The 16239-nt window shown below is 41.3% G+C and overlaps 1 protein-coding gene across 3 annotated transcripts in view; it reads right to left on the bottom strand.

Annotated features, from left to right (window-relative positions):
• The window catches only part of HEATR5A (HEAT repeat containing 5A), an 80781-nt gene that overhangs the window by 16751 nt on the left and 47791 nt on the right, over window positions 1-16239 (bottom strand). For 2 of the 3 annotated variants that reach the window (XM_077323043.1, XM_077323042.1), the window contains exons 22-28: window positions 13421-13447; window positions 10496-10634; window positions 8712-8891; window positions 4736-4975; window positions 4174-4355; window positions 1378-1446; window positions 858-1037 (exon numbers count right to left, since the gene is read on the bottom strand). In XM_077323043.1, the coding sequence (XP_077179158.1) occupies window positions 858-1037; window positions 1378-1446; window positions 4174-4355; window positions 4736-4975; window positions 8712-8891; window positions 10496-10634; window positions 13421-13447 (1017 nt within the window). The remainder of the gene's footprint in view (window positions 1-857; window positions 1038-1377; window positions 1447-4173; window positions 4356-4735; window positions 4976-8711; window positions 8892-10495; window positions 10635-13420; window positions 13448-16239) is intronic. The other variant, XM_077323044.1, reaches the window with a different exon arrangement.

Consider the following 16239-nt stretch of genomic DNA (forward strand, 5'->3'; position numbering starts at 1 on the left):
GTCTTAAAGGTGCTACTGGACTCTGATTTTATTGTGCTACTTCAGACCATCACGGCTATTCATTTGAATCAATAATTATAAAGCACTCTAAATTTGTCCTCATATTCTTCATCAGCGACAGAACCTCCGCTCTTTTTTGCACATGCAGAGATGTTATAATATTATAGTACTGTAAATAAAAGGCTTGATGTATTACAGGGAAAAGCATGGTTGCTCTCATTTCAAAGGTTCCCTGCTCCTTCTAGCAATTGTGGAACTAAATGTTTCCTTGGCAGAGATAAAACTCCTTTTCCTTTTTTTGCATATTCAGTAATGTTATCATCATCATCCCATTCCATCTATATAAAACTGAAGCTGTGGTGGCAACAACTTATTTCTTAAAGAAAGAGGGGTTTGGCTCTGGATGGGGGATATTCCATCAATTGGAAAAAGGCAGTCTGAGAAATCTGCTCAGCAACCAATGACAAAAATGGAATGCGCTTTTCCTATTGGTAGAGTATCCCCCACGAAGAGCTAATTGTGACTCTTACTCCAGATTCCGGATTCCACCCCCCCCTTCCCTTCAGGCCTGTTGAAATGGAAGCCTCCAGCAGGAACTGATTGTGGTGAGGAATGCGTTTCTCTTTCTGTGTGCATGTGGTGCTGAGGGGCAGCCATCATCACTGTTTTTCAAAGAGCTATGCAGGGCTTTCTGTGGGTGCATGCATTCCTTTTGAAAGAGCACGCATGAGAGGGGAGAGCTTTCCCCTTCAGACCAATGGTCAGCTGACAGGGAGGCTGGAGAAAAGCCCCTTCTCACTTGGCTGTGGCTGGCCTTCCTGCTGGACATCTTAAAGAGTGGCATGTATTAAAAGTACCTCTGACCAAGCTTTTAGAACAGCGAGTATCTCCATGGTTGAAGTCCCTTCATTGTACAGTTGATTTTGTGCTTCTTTTCCAATCTGTATTTTGTTCAAGGACATTACAAGCAATTGATGAACCCTCTGAAGGTCATTAAGGTCACTTACTACACCACTCGCTATCCAGGCACTGCAAACCTGATGTGATAACAACAAAGAACAATGTTACTTTTGAAAAGCTGCAAGCAGTATTCCCAGCAAAGGAAGACAGACAAAAATATTCTTGGTATTTAGTAACACAGCAAAAAAAAAAGGGGGGGGTTAATAATGATATTAAGAATATGTCAGCATGTTTTAGCATCTAGACAGCTCTCTCTCAGTAATCTGATGATTCCTAATAGCAAGCTTTAAAGTGTAGTGCTACCAAATACTAATTTTTATAGACAACATAAATAAATCCTTGTTTATTCTACCAACTTTTACTCTGGGTTGCTCAAGGCTTCATGGAGTTTACACTCCAAAGGAGTTAAAAACTTGCCTGACATGCTTTTGCTGTTACATCAGGAGGAGTTTCTGGGGCAAAAGCTGGTCTCAGTGCAGCACCAACCTGAAGAGAGGGAAAAAGGCAATTTTATCACTAAGAAAACTTCTACCAGAATAACTAAATATTCTTTAGGAACACTTAAATTCTACCAGTATCACAGTCTTGAGAGAAGAACAGTTAGATATCATGAATCAGCTAAAAACAATTCACATTTTTTATGCTAAAAAGCCACCACTAGATGTGGCTAATCTCTCACTAGGGAGACTTATTTGTCCCATTCTTTTGCCATCTTTCACCAGTAGGTGAAGACTTTTTTCATTTTGTTCCCTCAGTGATTCCTCCTTTCTGCTATATGTTTTAATTGCTATTATATTTTTATGTGTGTTTTAGTTTTGGTTTTAATTGTTTTAATAATGTTTTTGTTCTTTTGATGGTTTTTAAACTGTGATTTTATTATGTATGTTTTTAACCTGCTAGCCATCTTAGTGTCCTGAGGAGGTCAGAAAGATTGGGTATCTGGGCAGTTTTTTCCCCCCAAAGGGGCCACTAGGCATGCACACTCAGATATATCCAGTCCAAATAAAATCCCAAAATACATTATTGGCATTTTCAGTGCATATTTGGGCTCTAAATTGATATTCAGGATTCTCTTCAATATCAGTATCCTGATCCCGAATATTTCTGTAAATATTCAGAAATATCTGGTGCTGATATTGTAAAGCTTCAAACGTGGGGATCATGTGCACCTGTCAGGCTGTTAGGCAGGAAGGAAAGAGAAGACTCTCACAGACAAATAGGACTACAATTTAGGGGAGCTTGCCAGGCCAATTCTACTGGGATTTGCTGGTTTGACATTGGTTATATTAGCTTTGTGCTGTCATATTGGCCCAGGTTTCTAGTTGGCTTCTGTTGCTACTGAGTCTGTCCAGCTGGACTTTCTTTTTCTGTTGGTTTTGCTTCAGTTCTCTGGCTTGACACTGGTCTGTGGTTCTACTGGGATTCTTTGTTAGATGTTGGTTCTGTTGGGACTTTTTGATTCTGTTTTCACTGTGAGTTCTCTGCTCTTGTGTGTTTGGGTTTGAGTATTCTTTGCCCAGGAGAAAACATGAAATTATTTTCCTCATAGAAATCAATAAAGAACTGCTGGGTGCACCTTGTTCAGGGGCTCCTAGAATTGAAACCCCTTGTCCAATTCAATTGACACTAGGGGGTTCTTTAGTGGATGGTCAGCATCAACTCTATTACACTTTTGGTGTCATTTTCTTTCAAAACAACCACTCCAGCCCCCTCCCCCTCTGAAAGATTTGCCATAGGGAATAATATATAGACCAAATAATTTTGGAATCCTGGAAAAATCTGAATAGGTAAAGGTAAAGGTATCCCCTGTGCAAGCACCGAGTCATGTCTGACCCTTGGGGTGACGCCCTCTAGCGTTTTCATGGCAGACTCAATACGGGGTGGTTTGCCAGTGCCTTCCCCAGTCATTACCGTTTACCCCCCAGCAAGCTGGGTACTCATTTTACCGACCTCGGAAGGATGGAAGGCTGAGTCAACCTTGAGCCGGCTGCTGGGATTGAACTCCCAGCCTCATGGGCAAAGCTTTCAGACGGCTGCCTTACCACTCTGCGCCACAAGAGGCTCTTTTTTGAAAATCTGCGCCACAAGAGGCTCTTTTTTGAAAATCTGAATACTGAACTGGTAACTGAAGATCCAGGTTACCTGGAATACCAAGTATTATGCCCTCCCTAAAATCCAAATCTCAAAAAAATATTTTACTGGTATATATCCCTAGGTGCCCTAAGTGAACTCATAAAACATGCAATTTAGTCTTATGAATTCTATATGGTGGCTCCTACATTATGGTATTATCTGTCTGGAGTTATCAGGAAGCTCCCCCACTTCTATCTTTTCACAAAATGTGCAAAACTGAGTTTTCTTGTAGAAGAGGCAAAGCTGAAGTGTTCAGAAAATCACTAATCAAGGATAAAGTCTTTCCTAGGCTTGCTGTCTCTTTGCCTTAGATATATTTGCATACATTATTTGGAGTTTTACCTGTTCTACAATCCTAGTCCAAAAGCTTTCTCTTTCTTATTAGGAATCTTTCCAAGGTACAGTAACATTTGAATATAACAGCAATCTTCTTACTGTTGGACTGAAATTTTTTAAGTATAGTTCTAATCCGCCTTGGGTCTCAGCGAGGAAGGAGGACAGAAATGAAAATAAATTATTTCTGAAATTATGTGAAAGCTTATTGATTTAATTATATGGGCTTGGATCTTGTCAAGGTATTGTAGATTTTCCTCTACAGAGCACATCTTTCTTACCGTAACCTCTCCTGCTGAAGCCTAAAATGTCCCCTGAAATCTTCTAGGGCAGGGGTAGTCAACCTGTGGTCCTCCAGATGTCCATGGACTACAATTCTCATGAGCTCCTGCCAGCAAATGCCTTAGATATATGCTGGCAGGGGCTCATGGGAATTATAGTCCATGGACATCTGGAGGACCACAGGTTGACTACCCCTGTTCTAGGGGATGGGGGTATGACAAACAGCACGAGCAGAGAATTGGAGAGTCACCCTCCACCTTTGCACAAATCCATACAGATTGATTTATTTCTTCATTAATAACATTTTCTATAAATACTATTCAGTTTTTGTTCAGTGTGAACAGAATTCAATGCTAATCACACCTTATTTTATAATAATTCTCAAATTTAAGGTGGGTGAAGAGTAACAACTGGAAAAAACAATCCTCCCCAACCCAAAGCCTTAAGAATGAAAAGGCCACTTACGTTTGCTTGATATTGCTCCAGAATTACATGACCAGGAAACTCTGGCTCTGGAACAGCAGCAAATTTTCGAACAAGAATCAGCAGCATCTGAAGGCCAGAAAGACGAAGCCGGTCACTGTGATCAGTGGCAGCCATAAAAGCCATGCGAATCAAGTCTGCTAAATGCAACACTAGACAATCATCTGAGGATGAAACCAAAAAGAAATATATAAGAAAATTAAATATTTTTTCATATAACTATAACTATCATCATTATTATTGATTTTGTAATATGGGCTCCTGAAAATTTCAAGTCCATTTCACCCCTTTCTTCCACAACAGCATGCACCTATGCATACACGAGAGCCACAGGAGGTTATAAATTGTTGAAGCAGAAATAGCTGGGGGAACAAGCACAGGTTGTCATCACAGTGAAATTCCTTTCAGCTGGCATGCTATGTTGAAGCATATGCAAAAGCTGCTGTTACTACTTAAAATCCTTACCATGTATTTAATCAAAGCAATATTTGTCAGAGCAAATTTTAGTTGCACCTTGAACCCCAATTTTCCTGTTAGAACGCACCTCTTGAGTCCCTTTGCTTCATTTCTTGTGCCAAAGCTACATCAAAGTGAGCATCGCCTGCAGTCTCACATTGGCTGATTATTTTACAAACACATTCTGCAGCAAAAACTCTAGTAGACCATCGTGGATGGGGGAATGGGTGAGATTTTTCATCGTTTTCCAAGGCAAATACCAATTCATCATCTCCTTGAGCTCCTTCTTCTTCTTGGGTGGTATCCACTGAAGCCACAGTTGTGAAATCTGCATTGACACAGGAGAGAGACCAGCTGCTTACTGAGTGGTGTAGCTTGTATTTCCAATCAGGGTGGTTCTGGTGGTTAGTTTAATTTGATTTCTGTCTATTAAAGTTCAGGATGAATGACTAAGTACCAGAGAGAAGCAGCAACACAGAGGGAGACAGAGGAGCAGGGTGAAAGCCTGGGGACTTTCCTTTCTCTCTTTACAAATTTTAACCGGCCTTTTAGGACTTTTGTAGAAGTCCATAAGGCTATAAGGAACATGATTTCTGACAACATCACAGCTAATGTTGCCCCTAAACTTTGCCATCTGCACTCACACTTAGCCACTTCAAATCTGGTGACAACTCGGATCAATGGTACAGTGATGGGCATTTTTATTGTTTGGCAAAGAAGTCCTGGACATATTTCACATTCAATGTCCTTCACTCCACCATCAACCTTACAATGAACCAATCTACACAAGAAATACACTTTCTGGACATGAGTATACAAATACACAATGGATGCAGAGACAGCACCTTATACCAGAAACCTAGTGATGGACAAAGATATCTACATACCTCCAGCTACCATCCTAAACACATTAAATCAGTGGTCCCCAACCTTTTTGAGGCTGGGGACCGGCAGGGCAACTGCCCACCTGCGCATGCCGCGCCCGCACCCACGCATTGCACATGTGCGCCCGGGCCGCGCATGCGCCATGCACAGCCGAAATCGTGCATGCGCGAAAGTGCCGTGCATGCACGATTTCAGCCGTGCATGGCGCATCTGTGCATGCGCAGCCCGTCCCTGATTCCCTCTCCCACCCCTCCCGCAGTAAGAAGCTTCCCGGGCCGCAAGCTTGCGGCCGGGGAAATTTTTTACTGCAGGGGGGGCAGAGAGAGGGAGCCGCGGCCCGGCGCCATGGCCTTCGCGGCCCGGCACCGGGCCACGGGTTGGGGACCACTGCATTAAATGATCCACTGTATATAGTCAGGCTTTATTCTTGCTTGAGGGATCTACAGCAAACCTTTTTGAAACTGAAGTATCTACCTGATGAAGTATCTACCTGATGAGCCTTCGGGGAGGGCGGTATATAAATCTAAATAAATAAATAAATAAATAAATAAATAAATAAAAAACAGATCATCAAAACCAGAATGGTACCCAGAGAAAACCTGTTGCAAGACAGGCTCAAAAGAGACAATAACAGAAACTATTGATCACATACAGCTTTCACCTCAAAACAGCTCAACATATCAACAGTGACTTACAACCTCTATTGGATAATGATAGTACTGAGAGGGGGGAAATCTTTTCTTGTGCACAGGCAGCCATCCAATCTCAAATAACTCCTCGCTATAATAATACAACATCTGATTTAACCATGGACATTGGTACCAGAGCTTGTAATATACTCAGATGCTTACTTTGCTGCCACATATATCCTGACAGCACATCAACTACACCATCTCAAGCTTATTTTCTTGCCCATCTTCTAACATTGTATATGCCATTAAATGCCAACTATGCCCTTAAGTTCTCTTCTTAGGGCAGGCTTTCGCAGCCAGGGTTTCTTGATGGCCCTGAAAGGGTTTTCCAGATGGGTGGGACTTAATTTTTAATATTTTTAAAATTTGTTAAGCATTTATTGGGTGATATGACTATATATGGTCATGTCAAAAAGGGGGGGAAGGTTAGGGGCTCTGGGTGGGCATGTACACAGCTATGCATCCCAACCATATTCTACATGATCACACAATTTTGGGGTTTCTGGTAGTCTGAAGAATATTTCAGGGGTTTCTCAATACCAAAAATGTTGAGAAAGGCTTCCTTATGGCTAAACAAGTCAAACCCTACACCAAAGGATAAATGGACACAAATCTGACATCATCATCATCAAGAATCATAAAACTGAAAAGCTGATAACATTTCAACCTCCTGGGACACTTAACAGGGGACCTCAAAGTAGCTGTTTTATTGCAAACAAATTTCAGAAACATATTGGAGCAGGAGATTGCTGGCATTACAAGTTCTTTCAACATTCAGAAGATCCTGGCTTCTTATCTCATTACATATTGTTTGTGTGATTGTTATAAGGTACAAGTCTTCCTGCTTGCCATAATACATACTTCCCTCCCCCACATCTACCTTCTCTTGCAAAATCAGCTTTCCATATGGCCTGTGGGATGTAAGTGCACAGAATAAGGACACATCTGCAAGTGATACAGCAAGCATATTTGATTATATGTGATTGTTTCTTCAGAGCTAATATGTCACCTGTGTGTATTTCTGTTTAAATACTAATCTGTATATCCTGATCAAAATGGTAGACAGGAGATAATGGCTGGTCTATTTTTATTTCTGAAGCCCAAGCTACTGCTCATAATTGTGGTAAAAGCTGTTGGTATAGGCATCATCACAAATTTATAACTGAACAGTTTCTCTGTGAATGGTACTAACACAGGACTGTACCCTAACATCTCCCTGGGGGGCAGGGATACAGTGTGATTTCCCACTTTTTCCCTTCCTGCTGAAACCCAGAATGTAGCCTGAAATTCTGTGCTGGAGGCAGAGCAGAGGCATGAGATGTGAATGCAGATGCCTTGGCAAACTAGAATTAATTTACTGCTTGGAGCTTGTGTTCTAAAATGTGTTTAAAACTCTTTAAAGGTAAAGGTAAAGGTATCCCCTGTGCAAGCACTGGCCCTTGGGGTGATGCCCTCAAGCGTTTTCATGGCAGACTCAATACGGGGTGGTTTGCCAGTGCCTTCCCCAGTCATTACCGTTTACCCTCCAGCAAGCTGGGTACTCAAGGCTGAGTCAACCTTGAGCCGACTGCTGGGTTTGAACTATTTAGCAGCTGTATGGTAAGGAGCTGGGTCAGGAAAGGGCTACTCCACCCTCCAGCTAGGGGCCTCATCACAGGGGCAAGGAGACTTTGGGGAAGGGGGGCAGCAGCATTCCTGGCTAGGTAGCCAATTGCTGTCAACCTGGGATAGCCAGGGTGGGGCTAGAACAGACATGAATAATGGAATCTTCCTTTGAGACCTCTCCTTCCCTTTATCAGGCCACACTGCCCTGGTCCACCAGCACTCAGTCGGCTCAAGCTATCCCTCCCTTCCTCAGTTGCATTTTGTTTTGTGCAGCGGTTACCTTGTTGCATTATTTCTTGTCACAGCTTTCATGTGGTTTCAGTCACTGGGCAGAAACCATTTGGGGTCAGACTGCACCTGTGTGCCTACCTCCCCTGTGTGGGGACACCCTTGAAGGGCATTGTGAGTCAAGTCCTATGGTGGCATATTGCCTAACTCTACTCCCAGGTGGCAACACAGACCTTGCACTCACATGGGTCCACAAACTTAACATTTACCTCCAGCATATGAGCCGGGAATGGGTTCTATCTATTGACCAGCAGGCTGGCCAGTGCCTAAATATGTGCTGCATAAACTGCAATAAGCTGTAAACCTCCAGCAACTGTAGTCAACAAAGCTGTGGCTTTTTTTTTTTACTCCACCTCAGTTTCTGTGCATTTGTGTCTCCTTTCCCCTCCCTGCCTCCTCCCCATGCCCTTAGAACCTCAAATTCCAGTTTTCTACAGCATCTGCACATTCAGATATCACAGCAAACTAGAGCTTGATTAAATAACAAAGTATTCAATGAAGTTCTGTATGAGAGAGGAGAAAAGCAGGACTAGGAGCAAGGGTGTTTGAAAGATATATACTACAAGATATATACTACCAGGAAGTAGCTCTTACCAGTAGAGGCAGCTAGAACATCTTTGCATAGCTTCAACCAGAAAGACAGCCTTTTAACAGCCATAGTTGTAAGCATATGGATCAAAGTTTCTCTGATATCTTGGCACAGTTTGGGATCCAGTTCTTTGTCCAGTAAAATCAGCAATGCTCCTTCAAGTCCTACTTCTCTGATGTTAATGTCTGTCAAAAAGAGAAAGACACACACACACTTCAATGGTATCGTTTCCCATGAAAAGTGATTGTGTTGATGTGTTAACATTGCTGGACTAGAATTGGGGAGATCTGGGTTTGAATCCCTCCTCTAATACAAAGCTGACCTCGGGCCAGTCACTCTCTCTCAATCTAACCAAAAAGGATCATACATTGGTAGAACTTCCTGGCAGAGCGCACACTCGGTATGCAGAAGGCCCCTAACTTAATTTCCAGTTAAAGAATCTCAAGTAGCAGACTTTAAGAAATAACTTTTTCTGCCTGCTGCTGTGGAGAGTTGCTGTCATTAAGGCAACACTGACCTAAATAGCTTTCATGCTGTTTTTATTTGCCAGTGCTTTTAACAGGATATATGTTGCAGGTCTTTTGGGGGAAGGGGAGTGTGCTGTTTGGGGTTTTATTTTGTAGGTTTTTAATTAAGAGGAAAGGTGGAATAATTATATTTATAAACAAACAAATAAATTAAATATCCATCTGAAGCTTGAAATCTTTTTCTATGCAACTTGCCCACTAAATATTACAGCAGCAAGACAAGTGGAAGGCATTACTTTCTTTGCTTTTTTGTCTAACAACGGCACAGGAAGTCATTTTGAGATTAGAAAGATTCATGTCAGAAATTCTCTTGAAAAAAAAGGCCACAGTACAATGAAATGTGAGGATCGTCATAATGAGCATACATAATACTTACTTGTCCTTGGAGAGGCTTCCAGGTAGTCTGACCATGGTTGCAATACTTGTGCTCCCAGACTATCGCTCAGCCCAGTCTAGACCAGCATAGTGTGAAAGCCAACTGAACACAGATGGCTTTCCATTCATACCAGATGTTGGAAAGTGATTCACTAACAAATATTCTTCAATAATAACCATGTACTCCACATTCCAAAGCTTGTCTTATTTGTGCCCCTGACCTGAATAGCCCAGGCAAGCCCAATCCCATAAAATCTTGGAAGCTAAGTAGGGCTGACCCTGGCTAGGAATTTGGATGGGAGCCCTCCAAGGATTTATGATGATGGCAATGTTGTTGTTGTTGTTGTTGGTAGTTCCTCCAAGGAACACTAGGGGTCATGATGCATTCAAACCACATTGTCTGGCTGCCACACAATCCTTGGATCTCCTGCCTACACTACACATTGCACATATATTATAAGAAAAACTGTATTTCACTCTCTTCAGACTGCAGTTAATCTCTTGGCACAGTTACTGCTATAAAAGAGAAGAAGAGGCTAGAACCTTTTTCTTGGTAGTTTCATATGTAGGGGGAAGAGATTTCCAATGTGGTTCAGCATTCAAGCATTAAATCTTCTACCTGCACTCTATCTGCACTCATATCATCTAGAAAGCATTCTACTACATGACGAGATGTTTATTTAAACTTGGCTTTAAACATTCCTACGTGAGATTTTAGAAACATAACCGAATTTTAGAAAACACCTATATTCTCACATTGTAATAAATAAAGTGTACACTACATAAATGCCTAAAGGATTTTATCTGGTGAGCTTAAAATTTGTACAATAAAATGTATAAAATGAGAAGGAAAATTAGATCATTTTTCTACATTGATATAGTTTTACCTGGATTAAAGTCTTCTCTATTGTCCTTAGCGAGGGAAACAGCATGTTCAGATACTTCAGCTGCCTCTCTTTGCACAAGCTGTCGCAAGCAAGCTAGGACTGCTCGCCTCAACAACAGGTATGAACTAGAGAGATTTACCTGAAATAGACAGACAAAAGAAATGAGTCTTTCTAGGAATTTTCTGAAATCCAGAAATGTGATGCTCACTGAGCAATTTTGTTTTTGAAACAAAATGGGAAGTCAGATGTTAGAAAAGTAAAAGCCAAAAGAAAGGAAGAAAAAGCCCAACATTAGTGATTTGTGAATGCAAGATTTCTTCCCTTCTCCCAAACCCTCAAAATATAAACCTTCTGATTGAAATTCCACTGTCAAAAAATGTTCTGTGAAGACACTGGGGTCTATCCACATGGGTTATTTTTATTGGTTCTGATCCCAAACTGCTTTGGTTTATCTCATGATTTCCACATGCATTTTTGTGCCTTTAGCTTTGACCTAGCATTTTGGTTTCCCCCCTTCTCTCCCCCCCCCATTCTTTTGAGTCTCCTTTTACCCAGTCTTTTTCTGGAAGCCAATTCTGAGCCACCTTTTTCCTCATGCATAATGTTTGTCAGTTTTTCTTATGTCACCCACTTATACCCACCTTCCACCTACTGATCAATGATGAAATTTGTACAGACAATTGGTTTCTTTTTCTGTAAAAAAAATGGCACTAAAATATTGATATATTGCTAGAGCACTGTAACAATAGGCTTAGTGGGCTCTCTGAATTTCCAACATTCATTTTAAAAGAAAGGTAAGTATAACTCCTAGCCTCACAGAGATATGCTGTTTTCCTTATGTCTCTGCCAGGGAAGAAGCCCAAGACTTACTGTATTTAAAAAAAAGAAAAGAAAGCAAGCGAGGAATTCAAAGAACCTGCTGAGCCTAGTCTTACAATACTATAGTGATATTAGTGCTGTCTTTTTTAAAAAGGGAAGGGTTCTGTGATGCCACTAATGACGACAGCACACTCCCTTGAAACTCCTCATTATTTAACACATGTGTGGAAGAAAATAAATGGATTCCACAAGTATGAAAATGCAGAGGGAGAGCTGATTGTGGAAGAACGGTACCCAAACTGATTCCAATGCTTGTGGATTGAATGCCAAGAAAATAGAGAGTAAGTTTAGCATGCAGAAAAGCCCAATCAAGACTTCTAAAATAAAGACTGATGGTGGGATCAAAAAACTATAAGTAAGTTTAACTCCGGGAGATCTTTCATGTTTACTGCTACAGGCTTCTGAAAAGTGTTTTTAGAGTGAGAGATGTGGAGCAATGATAAGACTAGGAAAAGAGAGACCGTGTTCAAATTTTATCTTGCTTTGAAGCTTACTGGGTGACCTTTGACAAGTTGTTTCCTCTGAGTCTGATCTATCTTAAAGTGTTAAGGATAATATGGAGGACAAGAGAGCTATATATAGTGCATTAACTTCTTGAAGAAAGGTAAGTATAGGAATGTACTAAATAAATAAAAGGTGTTGAATACAGCAAGAGTGATTGCAGCTATAGGATTAATTCACAAGCTCCAAAGATTTCCCCTTACTACTCCTCTCAAGGCAAGACTGGATTCAACCCTCTTCTTCATTGCAACTGAATTTTATGTTCTATCAAACTGCAGTTCTAAAGAACTCGGTTCATTTCAGATGTATAAATTTTAGATAGAACTTTTTAAAGGTAGTATGGTCCAAGCAGGAAAAGATTATTTCAAGGAATACAATAAGGAAAGAACAAGCATGGTTGTAGAAATGAAGATTTGTATGAAATAACAAATAATACAGAAAAAATAACTAGCATATATATAAGAGCTCAGAAGATTGTCAAATTTACATGACATGTTCATTATGGAAAAGTTTGTTGTTATCTTGAACTGTCTCCCAAATATTGCTATGGGAACGCTACACTGGAAATTTTGTCTTAATCGAACACATGCCAAAAAATAAACTGACATATCTTTATCTGTATTAATATAATTGATTTTTTCCTAGATTTCACAGAACTGGCAGTACTAAAGCTTCAAGTTCTAAAAATTATGATAGAGGAAACTATTAAATGAACACAGAATTAGATATATAGAAAGTAAACAAGTTCTTCTTTACCATTTATGGCCTTGCACCCATTAAATGTTCAATATTAAAACCTGAGAAATGGATAGAGCTTAGTGCTTATTGCAGAGGGGTCATGCATCTCATTTCCCAATCAAAAGGCATTAGAATGAAAGAGTGAAAAGGGAGACAAAATGGACACAAAGAATAAATGCTATGGAACCACGGTTAATCAAATTATTCCGTGTCTATATTTCTGTATGGTCCTGCATGCAGACTACTTTCGAAGGTCACATTGCATACAAAAAATCTTTAAGAAGACCAGGACATTACTGTATCTCTAAGTTGCTTGATATGAGAAATTCAAGTACACAAATGGATACTTTATTCAAGCTGACACTCATTGTCTTGAGATTCAGGCATGCATAAAAAATTTAAGTTTGCCATTTGTACACAAAAAAGCCAGAGCACACAAAGCAAACTGCAAGGCAAAGCAAAATGCAAACTTCTGAAAAATTTCATTCTCCCATAGTTTTAAAAGACAAGAGAAATGACAAAAACAGACACAGAAAATGCAAGCGATACATATATCACACATTCACTCCAGAAAGAGTTCTCTTGTTTGGCACTGAAAGTATTAAAACATCAAAGTAATGCAAAAGTAAAATGTACAAAACAAGGTATGAATGCCAATTATAAGAAGGTTAAAGAGAGAATCGGTTAGGCTAAAATAAAGATCACTCAACATGCTAAAAGTGTTTTTATTGACATTAATGGTTAAACACAAGGGGGGGGAACAGCACTGAAAAGTTGCTGAAGTTTTAACAATGCACAAAGACCTACCAACACAGAATTTTCCAATAAGATCTCCTGCACAAAAACAAATGATAATCCAGTCATGACAAAACCCAGGGATCAATGCCACAGTGATCCTGATTCCATCAGTACAGAGCAAATTCACTGTTATGGTTGTATCTCAGACATACCACAAGACAAACACTTTGTTGCATTTTCATCACTTAAGAAGTTCTTAAAATTAAAAACTAATTCCAGCTGAAAACTCAGGTGTGTAGCCATGTTGGTCTGAATCAGCAGAACAAAGTTTGAGTCTAGTGCAGCCTTTTTCAACCATGGAGGAACTCCTGAAATAATTCTTCAAGCTTGTGGAACCCTGGAAGTGATGTCGACAGGCCATGGCTCCCTGCCCAGAAACAGCATGTCACCGGATGAGACATCACTACCCCACATAAACAGGCAGCCTTGAGGAGAACTTAGGGAATTGCTGATGCCCAAGGAATTGCTGATCGCCACTGTGGGATGGTAAGTGAATTTCCTCCAGGCCAGGCTGGATTCTGGAGATTTTTGGTGGGGGGATCACTTGGGCATGACATTAGAGGCACTGTAGGTGGGCAACTAGTTGTGAGCTCCTGCATTGTGCAGGGGGTTGAACTAGATGACCCTGGAGGTCCCTTCCAACTCTATGGTTCTATAACTGAGGAGGGCAAAGAGACAGGAGGTGGTTTACGTCAGGAGTAGACATGCAGGTTCCACCCCTGCCCAGGCACAGAAATCACAAAAGCTCACTCACACTCAGCAACCAGTTCCCTAGCTTGTGGCTGAGTCCACTAAGGCAGTGGTCCCCAACCTTTTTATCACCGGGGACCGGTCAACACTTGACAATTTTACTGAGGCCTGGGGGGAGAGTAGTCTTTTGCCAAGGGACGTCGCTGCCACCTGATCCCCTGCTCAACTTGCTTTCCCGCCAGCACCCCTGACTTCCCACCGCCTGCTGGGGGGTGCTGCCAGCAGCAGCTACGCAGTGCTACACTGGGGGGAGCCCCAGCCATGGCAGCCGCTGGAGAGCACCAAAGGTGAGCCGGCAACAGAGTGGCAGGGCAGCCCCTGAGGCAGCAGCCAGGGAGGAGGACGAGGAGGAGCCACGGCCCGGTACAAACTGATCAACGGACCGGTACCCTGCCCAAGGGATGGGGACCACTGCACTAAGGCATGAGGGGAAAGCTGTGGTCCCTCTCTGGAGCTTCCATTAACCCCTGGGGGTCCACGGACATCTGGTTGGGAATCACTGGTCTAGTGGCATTTTTAAGAGCAACTCAGTTTTATTCAAAGTATAAAATTTCATGTGTATGCCACTGGACAAACTTTGTTCTGCTCAAAACTATTATGCCAGTAAGTCAAAATCAAAACAGAAATTATCATTTTACATCAAAATACGTGCTGCTTTTACAGAAAGCAGACCAAAATCTCTGCAGCAAGGTGATATAATTCCTAATGGCTCATGCACAATCGTGGCTACATTAATTAAGAACAATTAAAACCTATAACTGCAGTGATGCAGTTAGGTACATTTACTTTGGACTTAATTGTTTTATCCAGCTTTCCAGATGTGGGGCATCAAACGCAAAGCTATAGCCCCCTTTAATAGCCCGCTGGCTGAGCCTGTGGGCCAGGGCCATAGATTCTGCCCTGAAATCTAATCATAGTATTCACTACGGGATGCTACATTCCCCTCTGTGACCCAATTGCCGCTTGCCAGAACTAACCTATAATTAGCTATAAAGTTCTAGCAACCAGATTCCCAAAGAAGGATCATTCCAGAAGAATTCATACAAGGACAAATCTGCATATACTGACCACATATATGAGGTATATTCTGCCAGAGCCATGAAAAAAGCACTCACTATATTTTTTATAGTTCTGATTCTGTCTCCATATCTATTCACAACCCAATAACAGCAACCATATCACATGGATTTCATTCATGTCTTTACCTTGCAAAGTGGTCTGCATCACCATATGCCAACAATCCCCTCCCATTGTCTACACAGGGCAAACAGTTTGTATGCAAAACCGTTTTTTAAAGGATACAAAACATAAAATGGCCTTAGACAATGATTTCCTCAGAATCAGAGAGAGAATATTTTGGACTTCCCGAACAGCCTGTTACAGAGCTGGAATTTACCACACGTCAGCAACAATACCTTCAAGAGGACCTCAAAGTGCAACTGCTGAACTAAAATTTATATACATATTTGATTCTATTAGGTTGGGTCTTAACTAGGGCTTTGCTCCGGCTTGACATTCAAACTGGAGTTCTTGGTTTTTTGAGCATTCACATATTATCATCACCTACCTAATCAATTACCATCTACATTTCCCTTTTGGTTTGCTCTGATCCTTCCCAAACGTAGATTGGTACAATATTTGGGGAAATCCCATAGCCAAAGCATGTTTGCACACTGCATGGCTGGGAAGGGACACACTTTTACAGGTCCCATTCACATCAGCACCATTTCCCTCTCCTTAGAACTCTCTCTTTTTTTTAAAGGTCACTAACACAGTATTGCAGTGTTAGGCTACAGTTTTCAGCTGGAGCGATGTATCAGTTACATTTAGTAACTGGAATATTGCTGTAGCTTAAAATCACTAACTGGCATAAGCACAGTAACTTATAACAATGTGTCAATTGCTTTTTGTTTTATAAAAAAGGCTGAACAAGTTCTCTGCTGGTGGGGGGAAAGTGGTCACATGGTGGCTGGGGCAAGGAAAGTATGGGGCAAAGACCATATTGGATGCTGCAGTGCTTCTGCTTTCACAGTGGCAATGAGAGCTCAGTCAAGAACCATCATTGTGTGGGACCTGCA

The sequence above is a fragment of the Paroedura picta genome, chromosome 2 (genome assembly GCF_049243985.1).
Source record: "Paroedura picta isolate Pp20150507F chromosome 2, Ppicta_v3.0, whole genome shotgun sequence".
NCBI classification, from domain to species: Eukaryota; Metazoa; Chordata; class Lepidosauria; order Squamata; family Gekkonidae; genus Paroedura; species Paroedura picta.